This window comes from Rhipicephalus sanguineus, chromosome 1 (assembly GCF_013339695.2).
Source record: "Rhipicephalus sanguineus isolate Rsan-2018 chromosome 1, BIME_Rsan_1.4, whole genome shotgun sequence".
NCBI lineage: Eukaryota > Metazoa > Arthropoda > Arachnida > Ixodida > Ixodidae > Rhipicephalus > Rhipicephalus sanguineus.
In genome coordinates, this window is record NC_051176.1 from 139,428,230 (window position 1) to 139,455,862 (window position 27,633).

General features: G+C 52.1%; 1 protein-coding gene across 1 annotated transcript; it reads left to right on the forward strand.

Moving 5' to 3' along the window:
* Positions 1-20,394: 20,394 nt before the first annotated feature.
* LOC119379475 (glycoprotein 3-alpha-L-fucosyltransferase A) lies at positions 20,395-21,168 on the forward strand. The gene has a single exon (XM_037648778.1). It carries the CDS (start codon positions 20,395-20,397, stop codon positions 21,166-21,168), a length of 774 nt encoding a protein of 257 aa, XP_037504706.1.
* Positions 21,169-27,633: the final 6,465 nt, after the last annotated feature.

The following is a 27,633-nucleotide window of genomic DNA, read 5'->3' on the forward strand; positions in this document are numbered from 1 at the left end:
TGATACCCTCGCACAAATCCAATAAAATTGTGCGCATACAGAGGTTCAACATATAATGGAAGAAAAAAACTACAAGGCAGATACACTGATTAAAGCTTGCGTTGGGGCATTTGCGGCGCTGTTTTCGAATTTAGTACGGTACTGCTCGTATTTTCAGGAGGACAAGGCCCGTGACCTGTGCGATATCTGTGCACGCTAAAGAACACCAGATGGTCGAAATTTCCCGAGCCCTCCATTACGGTGTGCCTTATAGTCATATCGTGGTTTTGGAACGTAAAACTCTAGCAATTAATAACAATTGCCAGGTTTTTACACGCCAAAACCCCCCATCATATGATTATGAGGCACGTGGTAGTGGAGGGCTACGGAAATTTCGACCATCTGGGGTCCTATAACGTGCACATAAAACTAAGTACACTGGCCTCTAGCATTTTGCCTACATCGAAACGCGACCGCCACGTTAGGGATCGGGCCCGTAATATAATTTGGGTTTTACCTCCCAAAGCCACGATATCATTATAAGGGAGGCCGTAGTGGAGGGCTCCGGAAATTTCGACCACCTGGGCTTCTTCAACGTGCACCTAAATCTAAGTACACGGGCCTACAGCATTTCGCCGCCATCGAAATGCGGCGGAGATTCGATCCCGCAACCTTCGGGTCACCAGTCGAGCACGATCGGACCCGTGACTTTCGGTTCAGCAGCCGAGCGCCGTAACCACCATACCACCGCGGCGGTCACACCCCCTGCAGCAACTATTATAGCACGATACAGCGTTCAATTTCGCGACTGCCCACTTCAGCGCACTGCGATGACTGATAGGCTCTGGTCATGCATCCATGCCCCACCACGTCTTCGTATTTCGCTAAGTGGCAGGCTCAACGGAAGCAAGCAAAAAATTTGGGCTGCACACTGCGTCCTTCACCTCGCCAGGCTCATTGCATCGGAGCGTAACTATATAGGTTCGCAGCTGCGCGTCGTAGCTATAGCTCTCTGGGGCATTTGCTCGCAATGAGCCTTTTCCAATAGAATCGAATTCGTAAACACGATCGGCGTACTTTTTTCAACTTAAACCTAAAGATCTGCACTCTAGCCATAGCGGGCGTACCAGATACGCTTCGCGTCGCATACATCCTTTTAAGCACGTCATTTGCCGTGAAATAACGAGCACGTACGCAACTCTGGTTGTGCACGCCAGGCACATATATATTTACATTGGGCGTGTGGGTGCGCATGGTGTGGACACATGCGTGGCCACTGCGGCTGCAACGTACAGCAAAAAGCACACGTACATTACACGCACCTCGATACAACCGTTTCTGTCAAAAATAAACTCCAGTGAATGGGGCTTCTTTCTAACGTGGAACGTCTGCGAACAGTCCTTGAATCGTAACAGCGTAAACACTGCATATTTTGATGCCACAACAAATTAGGTCGCGAGCGTTCAAAATTTCTTCGCCTTCGATAAGACACCGGAATCAGTTCTTCGTAGGTTTCCAGGTGCCACATAATGTTAATATTTCCTGAGGTAGCTGCTTTGTAAAAGGGAGCGGTACCTCGCATCCGATTAGAATACACTCTGAAAAATAAGAATACACTCGGCGTACTTCGAGAAGGATGAGAGAAAGCTTGACGTGATACGACACGGGTGCGCAGTAGGCAATTTTATACACGTCCGGTCTGCCATCGTGGATCAGCTCGCGCACCACCTATAGACCGTGTTGCGTAGTGCGAGTTTGCGTTCGCATAGCCGTAGGCGCCTTCATTTTTATAACAGCTTTGAGCACAGTGTTCGTAATATTGTCACGTGGTCGTCACGCGCGATATTTTTTTTTCTATTTTTATGTGACCGGCCTGTTAAACGCGCACCCGCCACTTCGCGCAAGCTGCGCCGCAATGTTTGGGGAACTTCGCGATTGTTTAAGACTGTTCTCTTAAGACTACGCGCAAGTAGAGAATACTCTTAAGCGATTTTATTCTGTATCTAACACGATCAACAGTGATAATTCTGGAAGGTTCGATCAGGCGTGTATAAAAGCCGACGCGTTTCACGGACCGACGACCGTGCTCGCCGTTATCACTGTACAGCGAGCAGGCCCGTAGCCAAGAATTTTTTTCGGGGGGGGGGGGGGCACTTGCTGAAAATCATGACAATTTGAGAAAAACGCCTATTTTCCTTATTTATTTTCGGTAAAACACCATGTATCATAAAAATTTCGGGGAGGGGACCAGCCCCCCCCCCCCCCCCCCCGTGGCTACGGGCCTGACAGCGAGTGTTGCTTGTACTTTGAGTCTTTCTTTTACTGGGCACAAGTTCGCTCAATAAAGCGTTTCATATTTACCGGCTGCGTTTGCTTTCTCCACCGTCACAACCAAGTGACAATATTTAGAAAGACAATGACCTTACAACCGACTCCAGGTACGCATGAAACATTCGTAACAAGGTTCGGATGAGAGCTAAATCATAATCATCATTCTCAGTCCATCTTCATGTCCACTGCCGGACGAAGGCATCTTCCAATGATTTCCAATTTACCGTATCTTCCGCTATCTAATTATTTTTTACTCGTGCGAACCTGTTCATTTTTTCATTCCATCGAACTCGCTGCCGTCCTCGGCTTCTTTTCCCTTTTATTTGGTATTCATTGCGTTGCTCTTACTGTCCACCGCTTGTCTGTTCTACGCACCACATGGCCAGCCCAGGTCCATTTCTTTCGCTTAATATCAGATAGAATATCCGCTACCCCTGTTTGCTCCCTGGCCCATTCTGTTGTCAACCGATCTCTTAACGTCACTCCTATCATCTTCCGTTTCATCTTAAATGAGTTGACAGTTGGGCGAGTTGGTGTTTGGACATAAAAGCCATCGTAAGTAGCGCAACGAGACAGGGCAACAGAAAGGGACAGGCAAGCACAGGCGCAAAGCATTGCGCCTGTGCTCGTCTGTCTCTTTCTGTTGCCCTGTCTTGTTGCGCTGCTCCCGATGGTTTTTATGTCCGTTCCATAGCGCACTGCGTGGTCCTTAACGTTTCCTCGAGTTTCTTTGGTATCCTCCAAGTTTCTGTCCCATATGTTGAAACTGGCAGTATGCAATGATCATACACTTTCCGTTTTAGGGACAGCTGCAGATTGCCTGCCATGATCTGGGAATGCTTGCCGCATGCGCTCTAGCCCATCCTTATTCTTCGTAGAATTGCATGAGTAGGCTCCCCTGTTAGTAATTAACCTCGGTATACATACTCTTGTAAAGACTCCAAGGGTTGGTTGCAAATCGTGAACATCTTTTATTTCTTTTGCCAGGCTATTAATCACTACATCTGCCTTCAGCATACTATTTTTAGGTTTTCGGTTTAAGTTGTCAACCATTTCTTCCAATTCGTTGCCATCATTGCTGAATGGGACCATGTCATCCTTATATCTTAGGTTTCTGAGATATTCTCCGTTAATCTTTGTTCCTCTTTCTTCCAAGTCTTGTCGTTCGAATGTTTCTTTTAGGTATGCAGCGAAGAGCATTAAAGAGATCGTATCTTCTTGTCCGACTATTTTCTCTATCGCGATTTTATTGTTCTTCTTGTGGAGAAGCAGCTGGTTAGCCGCGGAGTCTTTGTACGTAGCTGAGGTGTTTGTATATGTTTAAAGTACTCCTTCGTGAGGTAAAGCCTTCAAGACTGCTGGTATCTCTACTGAGTAAAATGTCTTTTCGAGGTTTGTTGTACTCAGCAGATTTCTCGATTACCTGATTGATCACGCGGCTGTGATGAATTGTAGAGCACCCCTTCTTGAAACCCGCACCAAACGCCCTGACGTCATCATTTTGACAGCATCTACTAGATCATGCGTAGTTCCTAATCGCTAAAAATGAGGTACGTTGCCCTCTGAGGGGGCCATAGACTTAAGGCACGTTCACACCGAACGCGGAGCACGCAAGCGGGCAAGCGGATTTTCAAAGCGGAGAGGCAACGAGGCCGCGCGGCTGTTCAGACCAACCGGGTTGCCTTCTGCTCGCTCCGCCGCGGGGATGGAGCAATCCACCAATCCACGGCGGACATGTCGCCATCATGCGGCACTACGCAATACTGCGTGCGCGCTTCTCGGGCCCTGATTGGCTGCGGCCAATCAGGGCCCGAGAAGCGCGGAGAAAATCGGTCCAGGAGCGATTCGGGCAAGCGGCCGCGGGTTTTCCGCTTTTGCGGATAATCCGCGTCCGCTTTCTGGATCCGCCTCTCCGCTTTCCAGATCCGCGCTCGTTCGGCCAATATCGCCAAAACATGAAAAATTGACTTCGAAATCCGTGACGTCACGAGCGGAGATTTTGGCGCGAATTTTAAAAATGTAACTTTGACCTTGATTTTCTCCTCTATTAAAAAAGATATGATGGCGAAACTAACGCCAATAAAGTTCTCATAGGACAATTTATCGATCTAAACCGATTCGTTGTTTCACTTTAGTGCCCCTTTAAAGGCCAACTGCAACGAAATTTGACTTGGACAGAATTAGCTCGGAATGCGTAGTATATGTTGGGTAAGTAATGATAATCACAGTGAAAAATCCTGCAGTCGCGTACTTCATTTATAATCAGTGCTCTAATTATCAGATAGCAGACGACGCGGAGCCCTAGCGGTGTGCCCGAGCAAATAGGACACAAACGGAAATTACGTAAATCGCAGCTCACGGCCGCTCGTGAGCAGAACCAGCAGAACTCCCTGCAGCCAAATCCCTTCCTTTCCTGCGTGACGCACTCTTTTGTAGGATGAAATGCGGGGCCGTAAGCTGCTGTAGCACGTATGTTACGAGCGGGACCAGCTGTCACGCTTTTCCAAAAAACGTAAAGCTCCAATAGCTGCGGGTTATCGCAGTGAGGCGAAAGGAATGGAAGCTATTGAAGAGCGTGGTATATTTACGCGGCCTCGGTGGTGTACGCGGCGCACTTTAAGGATGACAACTTTACGTACGACCGGTGTCTCTTCACCCAAGTACTGTTGAAACTGAAAAGAATGCTGATTCCTGACGCAGTGCCTTCAATATTCAGCCACTGCAAACCCAAGAGCGGGAAGCCCCGACCAGCGCTTGGAGAAGCACCGGTGACAAGAGGTATTCGTATTACAGACAGCTTTAGCATAGCGTAAAATGCTTGCGTTAGCGTGGTTCGCACGCTAAAATCTAGCGTAACGCTATTCGAAAGACGTTTAGTATAGCGTAAAACAGGTAAAACGGCGTGCCGCAAAGCGCTAGACTATATCTGCGCCATCTACGCGCGAGTAATAAAAGCTCCAAAAGCTGATCGCCTCGTTTCTAGTTGCGAGTGGTCAAAGCAGCAAATTTCGACAGAAATTCGGTTCAAAGGAATTCAAGCACGTAAACGTATTTAAAGACAACAAATTGTGCTACGTTAGGTTTAATGTAAAAGTCTTGGGCGCAGTCAGACAAGCAAGTGTTTGCATGCAGAAATGCAGGGACGTTTTCGGTGGACATGGGAGAGTGCCAAGCCGAGCATCGATATCGAAAACAACGGTGTCTTACCTTCCGTAGTCTATCAACGAAGCGAGAATACCCGATGTGTAAACCAGCAGCATCATTTATTGCGAACCAGAGAGTTCTCCAAAACAGTGTAGGGCGAGATGATAGGTGCGAAGCGGGTGGCCGTTGCTTAGAGGAATGCTTTGTGGGCATGTATCCGTGTTTCCTACACGGTGGATGTTTACATACTTTGTTTTTTCGTTACCATCTAGAAAGTAAACGCTGTGGCGTGGCCGCGAAGCGAATACTTCGGAGCGCAGAGCAGACGATTCCTGCATCGGTCGGTCTGTCGGGCTGCGGTCTGCGTCATTTCCGGTCAGCTGTAATGGCGTCGTTTTTTCTAGTTTCAGTATAAGAAATGGCGTTGTGAGCGGGTTTTTTTTCTTAAGTAACCACCTGCATTTCGAAGGTGAAATTTTGCAGGTATCATTATCTCCAGCTAGACTGCCTATAAATCGGCTTTTTGAGGTTTGTGAAATTTCGTTGCAGTTCGCCTTTAACAACTTGAACGATGCCCATCCCACCATTACTTCCTCTCATAATTACTCATTAACAACCACAACCGCTCTTGACGTTACCGTCACAGCCAGCAACGGGCGGCTATCCACAAAGTTCTGCCGCAGACCAATCTATAGGCACCAACTTCTGCATTTTCATAGCATTCACGTGAGACATTGCAAGACGGGGATACCTTACAGCCAGGCGCAGAGGTATAAAAGAATATGTTCCAGCCGCAACGATTTCCTTTCAAACTGCCAAGATCTATCAGACGTTCTCTCATTCAACGTAATACACACCGGGAATGGTTGATGACGCCATGAAGCGCGAAGACAAACTAAACCGGGTTGATCTACTTAACGCCAATCCAAAGTGCTCAAGTACACCCCAGGCTAATCTCGCTCTCACTCGCTCCAGAACCACACAGGGTTGTTTAGAGACGGCCAAGAAACCTCCGCGATATCCTTTCGTCTTCGAAGCTCGCTGCCCGTAAACAAAATGGCTGCACTCCTTGTGGGAAGTCGCGGTGCAAGGCGTGTGCGCCCATGGTAACCACGCAGACCGTTACCAGCTCATCCACTGGCTTTCAGGTAACAATCAGGGCCAATCTAAATTGTAACAGTTCCAACGTAGTATACATGCTTCAATGCGATGCTTGTAATATGCAATATATTGGCCAAGCTCAAACGTCGTTTAGAACTCGATTTAATAACCATAAGTCTCACATCAAAACTCTTCCAAACTTGGCTCTGTCAAAACATATATTTACTGGTGACTCCTTTGATAAAATTAAGGTAACGATATTGGAATCCGGTTTCCGCTCGCACCATGAGCGTGGAATCTGCGAATATTTTTTTTATCTACAAGTTCAATACTGTAAAGTCTGGAATAAACATACACGCAGGCTTACTCACTAGTCTGCCTTCCACTACCGTAACATTGTTTTATTAAAGACGATAGTCTTTCTTGGGATACCTAAACGGAGAAATTTTGGTCTGTCTTTCTGTCTTTCTGTTTGTCGGCACGTCCCTCGATTCAACCACTCGGCCAAAGTTGAACCACTTGCCCAAGGGCCAGCCATCTGGAACGGCTGACTAGGTTCATACTTGTGTACATTGTCGACCAAAAAGCAAACATTACGCATATCTGAGGCGCAACATGATTAGGTAAGTATTAGGTGGTGTGTTCCTTTAATAGAAAATGCATACATACGTAATTCTAAGGACCCTAGTTTCTTAAGCTGCGCAGAAAATGCGACTGCACGTTAAACTTGACTTCCTCCGTGCCCTCTGCACGAGCTCATTGTTGTGTTTCGGTTTCGGTTCTGTATTGCACTGTACGAATGCCATGGGGCGCCGCTCTGGCATTCCCGCTTTAGCCAGGTGACGTGTAAATAAAAGAGTGTGTGGAGAGTACTCGTTGAGTGCGGAAGTTTCTTCTGCTTCAGCGCTTCGTGCCAAACCGCGTGTTCGGGCTGGCTGGCGTTCCCGCCGGTCGCGTTGGTCACCGCCGGTCTTCGCCTGCTGCTGCGCCGGGACTACCAGCCCGAAACACAGCACTCATGTTTCCCGACGTATTGCCAGATGACGTCCATATCTCACGCAGCGCCTCTTCTATCGTCTTTAGACGACATTTGCAGCGAAGCACGCAGATACGCGGCCAATTTTTCCTCGTTTTTCACCCAACTATTTTCTTTCCTGTGTACAGAAATCTGTTCATCTAGGTTTCTTTTTTTATTTTGTTGATCTATTTATTTGTTTATATTTTTGCCATCTGATCATGTGGTTATTGCAGTGCGTTTTATTTTCATATCGCGCGCCATTCATATCTAAATTACCATTTACTCATGCTGATGTTGTTACGGCGATAAAATGTGGACGTTGTGCACGTTGTTACCTCGAGCGTTGTGCAAGTTTCGTAGTGGATGTATCCATTCTCATTCTATAATGATATCGCATTACTGCGGATTACTATAGCGCATGCATGTTCAAAAACATTTCAGAAATGTATATAAAGGCTACGAAAAGTTGTGTTACTACTTACATGTCAAACTGACGAAGGCTACCATATATATATATATATATATATTGCCACGCCCACTTCTTGTCTCGTTTTGATGTATTCGGGTTTGACCGGCAGGGACGGTTATCAACGCTCGACGCTGTCCGCGACGCAGTGTTCGACAAGCTTCGCGATTGTAGTAGATCGTTTTGTTAAGAAATCGCCCCGCACGCGAACGTTCCAGCTTTGTCGAGAGATAACGCCGCCACCAGCGATATTGCTGGAAAGTTCGATAGCGCCTGTATAAAAGCCGACGCGCTTGACCGCTTGTCATTTGATCGACGGTCGACGCTTTGTTCGCCGCTATCAGTGCCTACTGTGTGTATTGCTGTAAATTTCCGTTTCCCGGCCACAAGTTCGGCCAAATAAACAGTTTCATCTTGAAAACGCCGACTGTTGTCTTCGACGACGTCACGACCACGTGACAATATATATATATATATATATATATATATATATATATATATATATATATATATAACTAATACTAAAGACAGCGGCATAATTTATCTTTCCGCCAGAGTCCTCAAACGAGAGCAGGCGATGAGGTATGCGCGCCGCTATTGGTGAAGCAGAGTCACGTGGCAGCACTCGCGCAGTCTCGACAGAAACAAGAGCGCGAACGTCTACGCCCAGCCCACGTAGATTTTCTTATTTCGATTTTTTCCCTTTTTAGCTGCGTGAGTTTCTGTGACACTTGCTCTTAGTCACGTTCCTGCGCCGCGTGCTCAAATGAGTGCAGAAAATTCTTATGCCGCTTAGTGTCGTTATGGGAGATTCTCTAGCGTAGTGCTCCATTACGAAATCTGAAGCATGCAAGAATGGGGTTGCTTTGCATCTCATGGCTTTCACACACCAGCAATATGAAGGACCTAGTGGATGTAGGTTTGCCTTACATGCGATGACATTGACTTCTATGCAAATGAGATTCTAAGAGCTATTGCACCACTGATACCGACTCTAGATCTTATAGAACAAGCCTTCACCTAACAAAAGATGTCTCGGTGTACCGTATCTGTTTCTTCCTGCTATATGTATTCAAAAATTTTTGAAGTCATCGTTTGATTGTTAGCACGAATGCTTTCTTGGCTGTCCTCCTCGTGCCTTACTTACATTACCTAGGTTTTTTTTTTTTTCCGGTGTGGTCCCTGCATTATATCTTTTGCAACGTGCTACCAAAATAAGCACTCTGCTTTATTCTTGCTTTTAAATGTCTGCGTTATCTCTGCTACTGTTTACACATTTATACTTCACTTTGCTGTTCTGCCAAGGTACTTTTGAAAACACATATATAATTATGTGGGCGTGCGTAGAGCATACAGTACCAAACATTCTGCTTACCTCTTAATGAAATAGTGAAATTTATTTTGCATTATAATAATGGGAATTATTAGGAGCCAGCGCAAAGATGTTAGATGAGGCATTCGAGAAAAAATTATACCAAATTTTTTCTGATCAGCGTGCTAACGAGTCGTTTCAGACAATTTTACATAGTCATTGAATTTTCTGTCGTCTTACCTGAACTGGTAAGTTGACGATACTTCATGCTTAATCGTGATAGCTATTAGGGTTCCAGCCTGTATCGTGTTCCTCTACTTATTCATTGTGAGTGTTTGATACGGAACCCCATTTCTATTTTACTTATGTCTGTTTTCCCTTTTTAACCTCCCTGAATTTTTTTACTAATTACTAATTGGCAGATAATAAGGGCCGTAAGTGGAAATAGCGCGAATCGCGGCTATGTCCTGCGACGCTCTGTGCAACTATACTGCCACGCGCTCTTATTTCTTTATTTTGGTGTAACTGAGTTTAAGCCCCCAAAATCTGTTAGCACCACTCGGCCCAAGCCACGCTGCAACGTTTGGGAAGCTTCGCAATTTTTTCCCATTGTTATGTTAAAATTAAGCGCAGGGCGCGAGCAGCCTAGTTTATTCAGGAGCCTGCGCGAGCACCTGCGATAATGCTTAAAGGTTTGATCCCTGATGTATGAAAGACGACGCGTTCCGTCGATGATCAGATTACCGACGACTGATGACTGTGACCGCCGCTATCAGCGCGCAGCGTGCTTTCATTGTACTTTAAGTTACTAAGTTTTCTTGGCACAAGTTATCTCAGTAAAGAGTTTCGTTTCTACAATTTGACTGCTGCCTTCTTAATCGTCGCTATACCGCGTGACAATACAATACGTCTGAGACGCTTCCGTGTTGCACATGTTCTTTTGTTGAAGGAAAATTGTTCAAAGACTTCACGTTAGCGAGTATATCGCTAACGAACACTTTACACCAGCAGATAAGTAGAATATGAACAGCCATTGCAGTTTTATGTCCCCTACGTATACACCATGCGTCACAAATAATGGCGTTCCCAGCTTTGTTGCTGCTGTACACCTGTCCGGTTATCAGGTATTGGGTAGCGGTGGTTTACGGGCAAGGTAAAACTCCACGCCGGTATTTTCATCATCGTGTGAAGGCTTCTTATTGAAATTCTTGTGATTATATGGCAACCCCCTAGCTGGTCGGCATGCTGAGCAGCAGCTCCCATCATTTACAAAAAGACAAGCAAGAAGCAATATCAGCGAAGTGTATAAAGAGATGTGCTGTTAATCAGTTTAAAGAAGCCCCAGTAAGTTGCTTCGGAATTGAACTATGTACTTCGAGAAGGAAGGACAAAACTTTTGATATACTAACAGATATTTTATTAAAATGAAGCAAAATTACTCCCAGTTAAGAAATTTTCATGCAGAAATTTTTGTGCATTGGCGTTTGCTACTACATTATATAGACCTATAATAGCAAATTTCCAAATGTGTCGAAGTATCTTAAGATACAATTGGCAAGTATCGTATCGGATACATTTATTACAGCAGTATCTTGTATCGTATAGTAACACAATTTCAAAGTATCTTTGCCCAGCCCTGTGTATATGGGAAACGTGCGGCACCTACAGGTGGCGCGACAATGCAGTGCGCCAGCGCGCCGTCAGCGCCGCGAGTGGCCACTCAGTTGTCAAGTGTCGTGCTACGAAATCTCGTCTCTCCTGCTGCGCCCGCGTTTTGTGGACGTGCGTGTGCGCGATGGCCACTGGTGTTATAAAGTGCGCCGGCTTCAAGAACGTAAACAGCGCAGGGTTTTTTAGAGCCTCCAACGAAGAGAAAGAACACAAATTATGCCGCAGCAGGCACGTTTTCGACGTGACGGAAGAGAGCACGGTCGGACAGAGTATTCTAAAAGGGAGATGCGTGCAACAGGCCAACGTGAAGCAGGAAGCATATGCCGTCATCATCGAGCTTTGTGCACGCTTTTTGATCATTTTACCTGCTTATTACTGAGTAAACGATGGCATTAACGTCAAACCTGTGCTGTAGCGAGATGTTGTCTTGAGGGCAACCGAGTGCGATCGGCGCAAGTAGTACGTACGATCGCCTCCCGTGTTGCATTTAGTGATGCCGTAACAATTGTGCGAAGCTTTCTATACTGCAGTTCCGTTTGTGGACGTTGCTCGGGCTGCATGAGTGCTTGGGTAAATCTGTTACGTGTCATCTTTGTAAGCGATATCTTAGCCGTCACGTAGCATAAAAACAGCGTGGCGCGGCACCGCTTGCATGCGCAGCGCTATCAAGGGGCAAATGTAATACAGGTGTAATAAAACTTAAAATTCGCGCGGTCCCCGATGCATTGTGCCACGCATCCGGCTCTTGTTTCTTACTGTTCCCGTTTATGAATTGCGCTGTCTGCTTATACGTAGGGCGTACTAATAACATTTTTTTACCTGCAAATGAGCCTGACTGAATGATGCTCGCCTTTATGTGCCTATGAAATTGTCTGAACTGCGGTCCACGTAACAATAACGCACGTACAGCTAAGCGACGGCGTCCAGTAATTTGGCAATATGGTCATCGCCACGAACTGTTGTTCTGGTGCACGTAACTTTAAGTGCACGCGCTCTGTGATATGCATGTGTACTTTTCAGCATTAATTACTTTAGACTATCAACACCAAAAACACGCCTTTTCAATTGCACCGCCCAGAGGCCGGGTGTACCTTGAGTAATCTCTTTTCCAGCTTGATGCTTACTATAGGCTGGTCACCAGAGCTCACTGCAACTGTAGGGGTGGTATTGAAGGCCACTGCAAGCATGCAGCAGCAGTTGTAGCTTTTGTCAACAGTGGAGAGTCAGCGAAACTTCAGCTATCGCCGAAGTTTTGCGGTACGTCGGCGGAAAAACAGCAGGAGCGTACGAAGGAGAAGCTGGATCCGTCGATGACATTCTGCCAACAAAATGTACACTGCAGACCCGAAACCATTTTGCCGGCTGCCACTCGGTTCTGTTTGCACACTGTAAAAATACCGGTTCACTTGTGTGGAGCGTAAATTCACAGCGAACTAGCTACAACGTGTACTTCATGACCATGCACAGGATCACTTACTTCACACGCCGTACGCTGCGAATCCACCGTTCCCTCTGGTCTATAGGAGGCTTTCTCGCCCCGGAAAACGGAAGAAATTTGTTCCAGGAGGGCATTTCTTATATCTATTAGCGCAGTTGACGACGCAGCAACTCATGCGCGACATTGCAAAACTCCTCCAACGGCGTGACACGGCTCGGCGCGTGGAGCGGCTGCTGCACGTAGCACGCCAATTCGTTTCGTTCACTCCCGCATAGCGGCGCCACCAGCTCAGTGCACGTTCCCCATATATATATATATATATATATATATATATATATATATATATATATATATATATATATATATATATATATATATATATATATATATATATATATATATATATATATATATATATATCAAGCACGTAGGGAAAAATCGCACAGAAAGTACTGACGTCTCGGCCGCGTGACCAGCCTTCGTCGGAGTTCTGAAAGCTGCTTGAAGACCTAAACCGAGAAAGCGTCAAAGTAGGGCTTAGGATGAACATGCAGAAAACAAAGAAAATGCTAGGTGGTCTGGTGAAAGAAAGCGAATTCGTGATAGACAACCGGACCCTTGAATGAGTAGAAGAGCATGTTTATCTAGGGCAAACATTAACAGGGGAGACTACTCGTCTAAAGGAAATCCACCGAGGAATAAGGATGGACTGGTGCGCATACCGCAGGTACTCGCCACTCCTGACCGGTAAATTACTGCTGTCACTAACGCGGAAAGTGTGCAACCATTGTATTTCGCCAGTTCTAGCATATGGGGCAGAAACCTCTAGATTAACAAAGAAACTCGAAAAGAAACTGACGACTGCTCAACGCGCAATGGAATGAAATATGATAGCCTTAACCCTAAGAGATAGGAAGACAGCAGAGCGCATCAGAGAGAAGACAGAGCTAGCCGATATTTCAGTAGATCATAAAAGGAAAAGATGGACCTGGGCAGATCATGCCACGGGAAGGACACACAACAACTCACAGGGTCCCTGATGCATTCACCTAAGCCGACTCGAAGACGAAAGTCATCTGCTTCTCACTTGCCCGCCGCCCTCCGAAAGCTTTCTGCACCTAACGTGGTTTTGCACTGCCTCCGTGATCGGCTCCCTTTGACCAAGCGACGATGTCGTGTGATGACGTCAGCATGTGAAGTTACGTCACGTGACGTCATGATAACGGCACGATTACGCCACAAGTTTTGACGATTTGCCGACGATCAATTCTCGCATTTGATGAGGCATTTAAGGCTTTCGCGTTAAAGGGACACTAAAGAGAAACAATGAATTGGTTTAGATTGATAAAGTGTGCTCGGAGAACTCTTGTGTAGTTTATTTCACCACCATAGGTTTATTATTAGAAGAGAAAACCAAGTTCAAAGTTTCATTTTTAAATTTCGCGCCGAACTTTGTAATTCGTGACGTAAAAGACTTCAAAGAGCATTAAACGTATTTTGGCGCCACTGGCTCGACGAAATTTCCACAAACTCGTTATGTCAAGTCTCTGCCCCCCTCAGAGGACAATGTACTTCGATTTAACCGATTAGGAACTACGTAGGCCCAAGCAGGCATCGTCAAAAATATGTGACGTCACGGCAAATGGTGCGGGAATTCCAAGGTGGCGTCGCCACCTGTATTTTCTTTTTGCGCGTTTTCTCGCTTATTAAGCGTCTTCGCGCAGAAAGCGTGGTGTTTTTGGTATCGTGGAAGACTACTAATGCGAGAAAAATCGTTTTGCTCTTTAGTGTCCCTTTAATAGATCATCCGAACACACCAAGAGGTGCGAAGTGTAACTGTGAAAGGCGAAGGGTTAGGTAAAGCGAAGAAATTCAGAATTTGCAGGCATAAAATGCAATCAATTCGCACAGGACAATGTTGGGTTGGAGATCACTGGAAGACACCTTCGTCCTGCAGCGGACGTAAGACAGAGTGATGACGATTAACGTTACTTTTAAGTTAGCGCATTACTGTGCAAAATATGCGCTACATCGACAGGCTGTAAATCCGCACTATAACGGAAGAGGCATTTATATTTAAAATGTTTTTACGCAGCTAAAGAAACAGCAGATCAAACATTCAGGAAAATGAAGTCGTCAACTAACTATCTACAACTTCGTTCATCCCAGTTCAGCCATAGGCATGGTACAACGTATTCGTATACTGGGCATGTGGACTGTTAAACCATGTGAATGGTGGAATTTCGGCTGTTGTAGCTAGTGCAATTTTTGCTCCACGCACGCACAAAGATACCGAATATCGCGACTGTGGTACGTCTGTTCATCTCCTGTTCCACATATAACGTCACGTGGTATAAGCTAAAGAAAAAGTAGATTTTCATACCGATAGCTTTCGGCACAGCTGACACCGAATTCGTTACTTATCTATAATGATATGAACATGAGCCTACCGGGAATAGCACGCATCATTTCCACACGGGCTACAAAAGCGGGAGAACCAGCGACGGCAATTCAATTCTGCACGAAGTGAGCCGCGAGGCAGGTTAAGAGCAACGTCCTTGTCCAGCCGGCCTAACGTAAGGAATATCTATTTATTGAACGTGGTTTAACGTCTAATTTACGTTCACGCAACTGTAGAATACCAACAACGACTTGAGCAAACCGGAGCACTCTTTCGTTTTTGCACTACTACGTTGTTCCCTGCTCCACCAGTACCGCCTTTCTGACTCTGAAGCAAAGGTATCAACGGCCTTTCTACGAAACGTAACGCCGAAAATCAAATAATTTGCTAAGACGCTTCAGTGCCCGAAATGTGTCTTACTTCACGTTATAGCCGCATGACTACAATCCATGTTCTTGTGGTTGCCCACAACTTCATAAACGAACTAAGTGACATAAGCATCAAACGGCAGTCCTTAAAAGCATGGATCAGTTATTTCTCCACTTTCTTTTCACGGCATTATGTGAGCATCTCCGAGACTGAATTTTTCATTTCACCTTTGAACTTTGCAGCTTCGCCATGACAAAGCGTAAAATCGACCACCGCGATCAAGACCCCGAAGGTGACGAACCACCCGGCGATGGCGGCAACGTTGGGGAAGGTTCTGATGCCGATCAAGGCGCTGTCGGCGACAATCGAGGTGCACAGCAAGGCGAAGGCGCCAGCGGCGGATTGCAGGAAGGCGGAGCAGGCGCATCCGCAGCAGACTTGCAGGCCGGAGGCGCACGTGGAGGCCAGATACGCGGTCGCCGCACACGTGGCGGCCGCAGACGCACGGACGCGACGGCTGCAGAGGCGCCCCCAGCCGACGTGCCGGCCGCACCGGCACCCCCAGCAGCGGACTCGCCGGCCGCAGCCGCGGACGCGCCGGCCGCAGCGGCGCCCCCAGCAGCAGACTCGCCGGCCGCAGCCGCGGACGCGCCGGCCGCAGCGGTGCCCCGAGCAGCAGACTCGCCGGCCGCAGCCGCGGACGCGCCGGCCGCAGCGGTGCCCCGAGCAGCAGACTCGCCGGCCGCAGCCGCGGACGCGCCGGCCGCAGCGGCGCCCCGAGCAGCAGACTCGGCGGCCGCAGCCGCGGACGCGGACGCGCCGGCCGCAGCGGCGCCCCCAGCAGCAGACTCGCCGGCCGCAGCGGCGCCCCCAGCAGCAGACTCGCCGGCCGCAGCGGCGCCCCCAGCAGCAGACTCGCCGGCCGCAGCGGCGCCCCCAGCAGCAGACTCGCCGGCCGCAGAGGCGCCCCAGCAGCAGACTCGCCGGCCGCAGCCGCGGACGCGCCGGCCGCAGCGGTGCCCCCAGCAGCAGACTCGCCGGCCGCAGCCGCGGACGCGCCGGCCGCAGCGGCGCCCCCAGCAGCAGACACGCCGGCCTCAGCCGCGGACGCGCCGGCCGCAGCGGCGCCCCCAGCAGCAGACACGCCGGCCTCAGCCGCGGACGCGCCGGCCGCAGCGGCGCCCCCAGCAGCAGACTCGCCGGCCTCAGCCGCGGACGCGCCGGCCGCAGCGGCGCCCCCAGCAGCAGACTCGCCGGCCTCAGCGCGGACGCGCCGGCCGCAGCGGCGCCCCCAGCAGCAGACTCGCCGGCCTCAGCCGCGGACGCGCCGGCCGCAGCGGCGCCCCCAGCAGCAGACTCGCCGGCCTCAGCCGCGGACGCGCCGGCCGCAGCGGCGCCCCCAGCAGCAGACTCGCCGGCCTCAGCCGCGGACGCGCCGGCCGCAGCGGCGCCCCCAGCAGCAGACTCGCCGGCCTCAGCCGCGGACGCGCCGGCCGCAGCGGCGCCCCCAGCAGCAGACTCGCCGGCCTCAGCCGCGGACGCGCCGGCCGCAGCGGCGCCCCCAGCAGCAGACTCGCCGGCCGCAGCCGCGGACGCGCCGGCCGCAGCGGCGCCCCCAGCAGCAGACTCGCCGGCCGCAGCCGCGGACGCGCCGGCCGCAGCGGCGCCCCCAGCAGCAGACTCGCCGGCCGCAGCCGCGGACGCGCCGGCCGCCGCGGCGCCCCCAGCACCAGACTCGCCGGCCGCCGCGGCGCCCCCAGCACCAGACTCGCCGGCCGCCGCGGCGCCCCCAGCACCAGACTCGCCGGCCGCCGCGGCGCCCCCAGCACCAGACTCGCCGGCCGCCGCGGCGCCCCCAGCACCAGACTCGCCGGCCGCCGCGGCGCCCCCAGCACCAGACTCGCCGGCTGCAGCCGCGGACGTGCCGGCTCTAGCAGCAGGCGTGCCAGCCGCAGCAGCAGCAGGCGTGCCGGCTCTAGCAGCAGGCGTGCCAGCCGCAGCAGCAGCAGGCGTGCCGGCTCCAGCAGCAGACGCGGCGGCACCGCAGCAGCAGCAGACGTGCCGGCTCCAGCCGCCGACGCGCCGGCCGCAGCGGCCACCCCCAGCAGCAGCAGACGCGCCGGCCGCAGCCGCGGACGCGCCGGCCGCAGCGGCACCCCCAGCAGCCGCGGACGCGCCGGCCGCAGCCGCGGACGCGCCGGCCGCAGCCGCGGACGCGCCGGCCGCAGCGGCACCCCCAGCAGCCGCGGACGTGCCGGCTCCAGCCGCGGACGCGCCGGCCGCAGCGGCACCCCCAGCAGCCGCAGACGTGCCGGCTCTAGCCGCGGACGCGCCGGCCGCAGCGGCACCCCCAGCAGCCGCAGACGTGCCGGCTCTAGCCGCGGACGCTCCGGCCGCAGCGGCACCCCCAGCAGCTGCGGACGCTCCGGCCGCAGCGGCACCCCCAGCAGCCGCAGACGTGCCGGCTCCAGCCGCGGACGCTCCGGCCGCAGCGGCACCCCCAGCAGCCGCAGACGTGCCGGCTCCAGCCGCGGACGCTCCGGCCGCAGCGGCACCCCCAGCAGCTGCGGACGCTCCGGCCGCAGCGGCACCCCCAGCAGCTGCGGACGCTCCGGCCGCAGCGGCACCCCAGCAGCCGCAGACGTGCCGGCTCCAGCCGCGGACGCTCCGGCCGCAGCGGCACCCCCAGCAGCCGCAGGACGTGCCGGCTCCAGCCGCGGACGCTCCGGCCGCAGCGGCACCCCCAGCAGCCGCAGACGTGCCGGCTCCAGCCGCACCCGCGGCAGCAGCAGACGTACCGGCCGCGGCAGCAGCAGGCGTGCCGGCTCCGGCAGCAGACGTACCGGCCGCGGCAGCAGCAGGCGTGCCGGCTCCGGCAGCAGACGTACCGGCCGCGGCAGCAGCAGGCGTGCCGGCTCCGGCAGCAGACGTACCGGCCGCGGCAGCAGCAGGCGTGCCGGCTCCAGCAGCAGACGCGGCGTCAGCCGCAGCAGCAGCAGGCGTGCCGGCTCCAGCAGCAGACGCGGCGGCGGCACCCGCAGCAGCAGCAGGCGTGCCGGCTCCAGCAGCAGACGCGGCGGCGGCACCCGCAGCAGCAGCAGGCGTGCCGGCTCCAGCAGCAGACACGGCGGCGGCACCCGCAGCAGCAGCAGGCGTGCCGGCTCCAGGCAGCAGGCGTGCCGGCTCCAGCAGCAGACGCGGCGGCGGCACCCGCAGCAGCAGCAGCAGGCGTGCCGGCTCCAGCAGCAGACGCGGCGGCGGCACCCGCAGCAGCAGCAGACTCGTCGGCTGAAGCCGCCGACGTGCCGGCCGCAGCGGCACCCCCAGCAGCAGCAGACGTGCCGGCTGCAGCCGCGGACGTGCCGGCTGCAGCCGCGGACGCTCCGGCCGCAGCGGCACCCCCAGCAGCAGCAGACGCGCCGGCCCCAGCAGCAGCAGACGCGCCGGCGGCAGCGGCACCCCCAGCAGAAGCAGACGCGCCGGCGGCAGCGGCACCCCCAGCAGCAGCAGACGCGCCGGCGGCAGCGGCACCCCCAGCAGCAGCAGACGCGCCGGCGGCAGCGGCACCCCCAGCAGCAGCAGACGCGCCGGCGGCAGCGGCACCCCCAGCAGCAGCAGACGCGCCGGCGGCAGCGGCACCCCCAGCAGCAGCAGGCGTGCCGGCCGCAGCGGCACCCGCAGCGTCAGCAGACGCGCCGGCTGCAGTGGCAGCAGACGCGCCGGCTGCAGTGGCAGCAGACGCGCCGGCCGTAGTGGCACCCGCAGGAGGAGACGTGCCGGCTCCAGCAGCAGACGCGCCGGCCGCAGTGGCACCCGCAGCAGCAGACGTGCCGGCTCCAGCAGCAGACGCGCGGCCGCAGTGGCACCCGCAGCAGCAGACGTGCCGGCTCCAGCAGCAGACGCGCCGGCCGCAGTGGCACCCGCAGCAGCAGACGTGCCGGCTCCAGCAGCAGACGCGCCGGCCGCAGTGGCACCCGCAGCAGGAGACGTGCCGGCTCCAGCAGCAGACGCGCCGGCCGCAGTGGCACCCGCAGCAGGAGACGTGCCGGCTCCAGCAGCAGACGCGCCGGCCGCAGTGGCACCCGCAGCAGGAGACGTGCCGGCTCCAGCAGCAGACGCGCCGGCCGCAGTGGCACCCGCAGCAGGAGACGTGCCGGCTCCAGCAGCAGACGCGCCGGCCGCAGTGGCACCCGCAGCAGGAGACGTGCCGGCTCCAGCAGCAGACGCGCCGGCCGCAGTGGCACCCGCAGCAGGAGACGTGCCGGCTCCAGCAGCAGACGCGCCGGCCGCAGTGGCACCCGCAGCAGGAGACGTGCCGGCTCCAGCAGCAGACGCGCCGGCCGCAGTGGCACCCGCAGCAGGAGACGTGCCGGCTCCAGCAGCAGACGCGCCGGCCGCAGTGGCACCCGCAGCAGCGCACACGCGCCGGCCGCACCGCAGCAGCAGAGCAGCAGAAGCGCCGGCCGCACCCGCAGCAGCAGAAGCGCCGGCCGCACCCGCAGCAGCAGAAGCGCCGGCCGCACCCGCAGCAGCAGAAGCGCCGGCCGCACCCGCAGCAGCAGAAGCGCCGGCCGCACCCGCAGCAGCAGAAGCGCCGGCCGCACCCGCAGCAGCAGCAGCAGCTTTCCTTGCACGGCGCGAAGATGTAATAGGAGAGTGGTTTCACAAGTGGTGGTGGTTGATGGCAACTTTTCTTGGTGTAGTGGGGCTAATCACAGCGATGTGGTCGCCAGAGGAATCTACGGGAAATCCTCTTCTCGATGCAATTAGACCAGCACGGCCGACAAGGACTGCTCCGCCGATGTCGTATCCTCAACCATGGGGAATGCGCAAATATGATCATGGGTTTCCTCGCATCCTGCTCTGGAACCAAACGGGACTCGGAAGGTGGTGGAAAGCCGGGAACGCGTACTGCCCTCGTGGAAGCAATCGTTGGTTCATTTGTGAGGTCACCGAAGACCAACACGAGTTGGATATAAGCGATGCTGTTGTATTTGTTGCTGACCGCTTGAAATACCTGGATATGCCTTCACTACGCACCACTTTTCAACGCTGGGTCTTCTGGACAAAGCACCCGCGTCCGCCGCCGGAAGCGCGCGAGTGCTTGCACGACTCGCTTACAATGACCTGCGATGACGCACTTTTCCAGCGATTTGGCGCTAACATGTTCACCTGGACTATGGCCTACAGAGACGATGCAGACGTTGTCGTTCCTTATAAGACATGGCGCTGTGACTCAGCCTCGGACACCCCTCTAACGGCAACCATCAAGCCGTCCTTTAATACCCTGACATTTAAGAACCGGAAAGACGCTGCTTGGATCGTTGGCAGCTGCGAGCAGTACCGCTTCGAGAAGCAAATACTGTCCATCGATGGAGTTGATGACCCGTATGGCTGCCAATCGGACAGTATCAGCCCTAGTACCGAGGGCACTGTAAGCATACGCCTGTATCCAGACTGCGGAGTGAATGAATGCTCATCGCGAGGTGAGTGCGTACGCCATATTGCTGAGAACTACAACTTCATCTTCGTCTCTCTGAAACCGGAGTGCTTCCAAAGCGCCTACGAGCTCATCTACGACGCATTTCAACACAACATAGTTCCCGTTGTGTTGGCACCGCCCAATTCCAAGCTTACTGTTCCTGAGCACTCGGTGGTCAGCTCGGCTGATTTTCGGGAACCAGGCGAACTTGCTGCAAAGCTTGTTGAACTACTGAATGACCGCTCCATGTACGAGAGCTATTTCGCTTGGAAGCAAAACTGCTCTTTGATGTATCCTGAAAACGAACTGTGCCCATTGTGCAGGGCTCTGTGGCAATCGCCCACTGGTCGGCTCAGTGTTCACCCCAACGTGTATGAATGGTGGGAGCGACGCCTTATCTGTCAGCGTGAGTCACTGCATGGACTTGATGCATCGTTCGTATCGGAGGTTGACTGAGTATTTACTTTGTTTCACGCGGAGATACTAGAATTTCTGGTGCGATGTCTCGTCAGGTGCATAGTTCTGCTGACTGTTTGCCCCATCCGATATGCAGGCGCCTTTATTCTCTCTCATTTTATTAAATAGTGTCATTTATGTACTGCATGAAATCTTTGTTCTGTCTTCTATACTGTTTTCTATGAATAAAATATTGGTATGCTGTGACGTTCCTTCTTGTGCCGTTCTTCGGACTTACTCGTGCAACAGTGTCGCATATGTGATGAGCATAGGTCGGCAAACTCGTGAGTCGACTCACTCAGACTCGCCCTGGCTCAGATCGGGCCATGAATGTGAGTCCGGTTGAGGAAAATTTTGGTGAGTCTGAGTCCGAGTGAGCCCTCAGAGGAAAATATATTTCTTGAGTGACAGACATACAGACAACGAACTTTATTGGATCCTGAGGAGTTACTGACAGGACCCCCTAACGGGAGGCCGCTGGCCGCGCCAACGTAGAGGACGGAACGCCGTGACGCTCCACCCTTTACTGGACCCTCTGGATAGCCTGAGTGAGCTCCATTTTTTTCGCCAACCTATGGTGATCAGTAATCTAGTAACCATGGTGCTTGTGCCTGCTTATGTGCATCGTTCTACTTTTTTTCGGAGCTCACGTAACAAGAACTAAGGGGTTCTTGAAGGGCCAGTTGGTACATGATACTGAGGGGAACAGCGCAAAAAACAGGACGTGTCGTGTATTCTTTCTCCGTCCCGTTTTTTGCGCTGTTCCCCTCAAGAACTAAGGATTTTAATAAATGGTAAACCGCCCCTGAATGAAGCCAACGCCACATGGTTTGCCGTCATGTGGCGCTTGTTAGGGTTTTTTAATTGCGCTTTATTATTTAAGTTAGATCACTCATGCAAAATTTTGAATATTGACTTTAGGGCAAAGTGCATTTCGTTACGTTGTAGACGGCATTCCAAAATTACCTGCCCAATTTTTTGCGGTAACGTACACTCGACAGCAAACGTTTGCGGGATGCGAAATATTTGAGAAAGCCCTGTTCTCGCTTTGTCTGGAAACATAACTTCCTAATAAATATTCCAGCCTGTAAGTGGTATTACCAGCTAGTCAAAACACAGCCACCAGATAGATTGAAAGCGTTACACACTAACACAGCATAAATTCGCATTTGTTGCGAAGCCAACGTCTCGCAAACTTTTGATGTTGGGTGTACAAGCTGCGTGTTGATTTTTTTTCGGCGTTTACAGAAAGCCCGCGAAATATGATATACAACCACGGGACTGTGCTCGTGAGCTACCGTAGTGCTGCGCTCTCAACCATGCTTCGAGCGAAAACGTGCGCGCGGACCGTGCGAAACGAGCGGCAGCGCCTCTAGGCAGCGGCTTCGCAGCGCGTCAGCATTTTTCGCGGCGGCACACGGCAAGGAAGCTCCGTGGTCCCTGATAAGCGATAGGTTGATGGCCCGCGCACGAGCGTTCATAAACACCAGCCCCCGGCAATTTACCCTGTATACACCTAAAAATCAAAGCTTTTTTCTTATATCGTCCTCGGTGGATAATTTTCCTGCGGTCGTCCTTCACCCACTGCACGGGCCGGATTTTGCGGCCCGGGCCCGGCCCGGGCCCGCTTTATGAAGCCCGAGCCCAGCCCGGGCCCGTGGTTCCAAGCGCGGGCCCGGCCCGGGCCCGGGCGTACATGACCGAACCCAGACCGAGCCCGGCCCGGCCCCGTCGTTCCAAGCCCGGGCCCGGCCCGGGCCCGGGCGTTCACTACTAAACTAATCAAGGGCGCGCTTGTTCATGACCAGGCCCGACCTGGGCCCGCTAGAGGATATTAGTTGTTGATGATAATTATTAATGATGCCGTGCGCTTTGTAGCGGGCGATCGGACGGAAAATCCGGTGTGTACATGAGTAGAAATGTTGCTTTGCCCGCGGTGGTAGCTCAGCGGTTAAGCTGTTTCGCTGTTAAGTCCTAGGACGCGGTGCGCGGGTGCGATTCCCGGGGCCACGGCGGCCGCAATTTGATGGGGGCGAAATGCAAGAACACCCGTGTATATAAGTACTTATCTTTAGGTGCACGTTAGAGAACTCTAGGTGGTCGAAATTGATCCGGTGCAACTACGGCGTGCCTCGTAATCATATCGTGGTTTTGGCACGTAATGCTAAGGAATATAAATGAAATGTACCGTATGTGTCAACCTCGAATAAAAGACCGAAATCTTTATTCCTCACATGGGAACAACCGTGATCTGGCTCATTGTTAGTGCTGTTTATATATATATATACACAGGGTGTCCCAGCTATCACGCAGCACGATTTAAAAAAAGAGGAACAGCGTTACGCGAATCAAACCTACAGCATATTGGTCCTACTACACTAGAGCAGCCACTGCTATTTTTTTCGTTAAGGAGGTTTAATTAATTAGTCATAATTAAATTTCTAACTCGACAAGTACTCGCCTAATTGTCAAAATGTCAATGAGGCGTATGTAGGCATGTTCAAATGGCATCTAACTGCGCTACTTTCAACAACGTGCTAATTGCGCGCTCATTTTTTCCGCCTGATCAAGAAAGCCCACGAAATATGAAAAGTGACACGTGACTAGAGTGTTGCGCGCGTCGGGAACCAGCGCCCTCAAACAGGCTCCCTATGAGGCAGACAGTATCAAGGAAAAAATGCAGAAAGAAAAAAAAAACGTATCGCCCTATCTGCCACTCCCCGGCCTAGAAACGCACCGCTTGGTTTTACAGAGTCAGGCCGTAATCGGAACACCTGCCGCGTCATCGATGAGAACAGTCGGCCTTGAGATATGGATGATTGCGGCTTACTATCGAACGGATTGAATTCCAGCGAAATTGCACGCATATCGCTGGCGCCCGACCTGTACCCTTGCCAAAATGCGGAACGCTGTCTTTCGCAACAGGCAACAGGCAAAGCGGTTGTTTGCAGTAAGCTCATTTGAGGGCGCTGGTCTCCTTTGCGGGTGGGAGCGTAGTCACGTGTTATTTTTCATATTTAGCGGGCTTTCTTTATCAGCCGGAAAAAATGAAGGCGCAATTAGCACGTTGTTGAAAGTAGCGCAGTTAGATGCCATTTGACCATGCCTACATACGCCTCATTGACATTTTGACAATTAGGCGAGTACTTGTCGAGTTAGAAATATAATTATGACTAATTAATTAAACCTCATTAACGAAAAAAATAGCAGTGGCTACTCTAGTGTACTAGGAACAATATGCTGTAGGTTTGATTCGCGTAACGCCGTTCCTCTTTTTTTTTAAATCGTGCTGCGTGATAGCTGGGACACCCTGTATACACGTGATCTGGCGTGTTTAAGAGGAAACCCACCACGATGTACTTGTTACTTTGACAAAGTCTGGTCCAGCAGACGAAACGTTAGTGAAAATATACAGTGCCAATCTATATCTATACTGGTGCAAAAAATAGCACTTCAACTATTTTTCTCTTTTTATTGCTAAGCTTTACTAAGAGCCAACTCTTTGCACGTGTCACTTCAGCATGGCAGAGTATATACCTTAGACCATGCAATGCATAACGTTCGCGTGTGCTCGAAGGCCCGACTTACGCCTTTTAATGAGCGGATCCGAGTCCGGCCCGGCCCGCAGCCTCAAGCTCTGGCCCGGCCCAGGCCCGCGTCTTCAAGCCCGGGCCCGGCCCGGACCCGCACTTTCAAGCCCGAGCCCAGCCCGGGCCCGCCGGAAAACGCTTCGGACGGCCCGGGCCCGTGCAGTGCTCTACACCAGCTAGCAAGAACGAGTGTGCCCTCACATTCAATTTCCTGCATTTAAACGATTTTTTATTCGACTGTCGAGCGCGAACTGACCGTATTCTAGCATAAGTGACAAGTTGGAGGATCATAAAACGTTTATTGAGAAGAAGAAAATAAACAGCAGGAGGGGGAAATGTCAAGGGTGGGTTGCCAATGCCAGGACACCAGTGGCGGCCGCTGCTCGCCCGGCTTCATCCAGGAGACCCCTTTGGGTCTTCAGGTTAGTTCCGGCGAAGACGGCCTCTCAAAGCTCCCCCAGCATCGTGAGTATCAGTGGGTACTGTGCCTCCATAAGTTTGCTTTAACATTTCTATGTGGCATGCTGCAGCGTCGGTCTCGACTCGCATCACGGACATTGGCTTAGATATGCATTGGCATTTATGCGATATATGAAACCTTCCCAAATTCGAACGTGCTAGCTCGCCAGTGGTCTATTACGTTACTGGCTTACACTTTGATAAGGAGCAAAACCCTGCACTGCATGCACCCTTTGCCTAGAGACATACGTCACCCCAGAAGGCAAATTGCTGCGGCGTACAGCACTGGACAAATGATGTAAAAAAAAAATGTCCAACGTCACACCTCGCTCGTCCCAACTTGCTTGAACGGTACAAGAAGCCGATCCAAAGAATGAAGGAGGCTGGGGACGTGGAACCTTACGACGGTGGTGGATGTAGCCAGCAGTACATGTTGCGCATGCGCTTTCGAAACAAAGCCGAATGTGAGTCATGCAGATTACAGCTGCTTCAGCAAGACTTGATTTTGTACCCTTTGACATTACTGCAATTGTTACATAGAGCCCGCGTAGCATGGTGGCAGTTGAATGTATACGCAGTGAAGCACCCTTCTTGACCTCTTAATTGCGCGCCGTTGACAACGGAAAGAACGGGAGTGTAAGAAATGGGATTCTGTGCAGAACTGCATTTAGTTCTGGGGTCATACGTGTCGAAACCACGATACGATTATGAGGAGTGCACGCTGTGGGGGGACTCCCAATTAATTTCGACCACATGATGTTTTTATGCGCGTACGTGTAGATTAAGTACAAGAGTGTTGTTGCATTTCGCAGCCATCGAAATGCGGCCGCCGTGGCCGGGAGTTGAACGATGATGTGGTATATGGAACGTCGGAAACTATATTTGAAGCCGTCGATATCGTGCATGCGTTTTACATACGTTCGAATTTCATTGCCAACGCCACGAGAAAACTGTGGATCCGTCCGCCCGCCAGTTCGTCATATAAGATCAACCGCTACAAAGAAATCAATGTATAAAACAAAATAATATATTTATCGGTGCTGGATTTCGAACCAAGGGCCCCACGCTCCGAAGAAAAGCGCCTTAACCACAGGGCTAAACAATAACCACGCTATAGCAGAATGCGAATATATCTGCACCATATGAATGCGTTGTAACGGTGGTTTAAAAAAAAGAAGAAAAATAACAGTTCCTATGAAGGCTTCGTTAAAACATTTCGCGGTGGTTGAATGAAAGCCCTCTCAGGACAAGATGTGGAAGTGTGTACACATCAGGCAAATCCCGACTTGGCGAAAATGTAATGCCTAACACGCGTTTCAGTGGTCGCGCCATGCGCTTTCTATTGGGTCGTTCCAGGCACTGACGAACGCTGGAAAGATGTAAGACGCCGTGCCGATGCCGCCCGACAACAACGTTCCTGGAAAGGCCGCACCCATAAAGTTTCCTAGAATAAAACTCAGCGCTTACGCATCACTTAGGTAACTCCCATAGGGCATTTTGAGTGGACTTTTTTTGCAGCCTTTCGGGTGTCCGTTACAAAAGGAGTCAGTCACATACACGCGTACGCTATAGCATGATGGAGCCGGTGGCTCAATGTTTACGATGCTCAGCCGCTGACCTGAAAGACGCGGGTTCGATCCCTGCCGCGGCGGTCTAATTTCGATGCCCTGGTGATCGAAATTATCCAGAGCCCTCCACTACGGCGTCTCTCATAGCATGAGTCGCTTTGAGACGTCAAGCTCCAGAAACCAACTTAAGCACGATAGATTGTCAGTGCGCACCTAAATAAATTGTGTGCGATCGCGGCATGCCGCATATGCGGTTTAGAGGTGTTTAGTGCATGCGTTACATCGGCTGCGAAAGCGATAAAGAGCATATGCGATACGTTTATGCCCGTGTTGTAGATGAACGCCAGTTTTATACAAATTTATGAAGTGATAACACGAACAGCAGCGATAACTTTGCTGGCCTTGTTATCGCTCACTTCCGGCACGCAGCTGCATACGAGCTATTTTTCCTCCTGCGATGCGCTTCCGCGAACCATGTCAAGTTCGAGCGCTAGGTTTCTTGCTTTTACGAATTGTGTTGGCAAGGTTTAAAAAATATCTAACAGGCAATCGTGATATGAACGAAAGAAGGGGAATTTTAAGGACTCGTTTTTCTTTGCTACACACAACATTAATTACAACTAACTGACAAGAAAGCCACGGAAAGTATAGGGGATGTTATTTGTAGTAATTATGACGTAAGTAAATAGGCGTGAGCAGGGTTCCCATCCAGGGGGGGGGGTGATGGTTTATCGCGGCGCCTCCCCCCCTCCCTATTAAGTCAATGTATGGGGCAGACTTTGCGCCCCCCTCTTCTTAGGCGACTAGGGAAGGGGAGCGTAGCGCATGCAACCTTCGGACCCGACCTG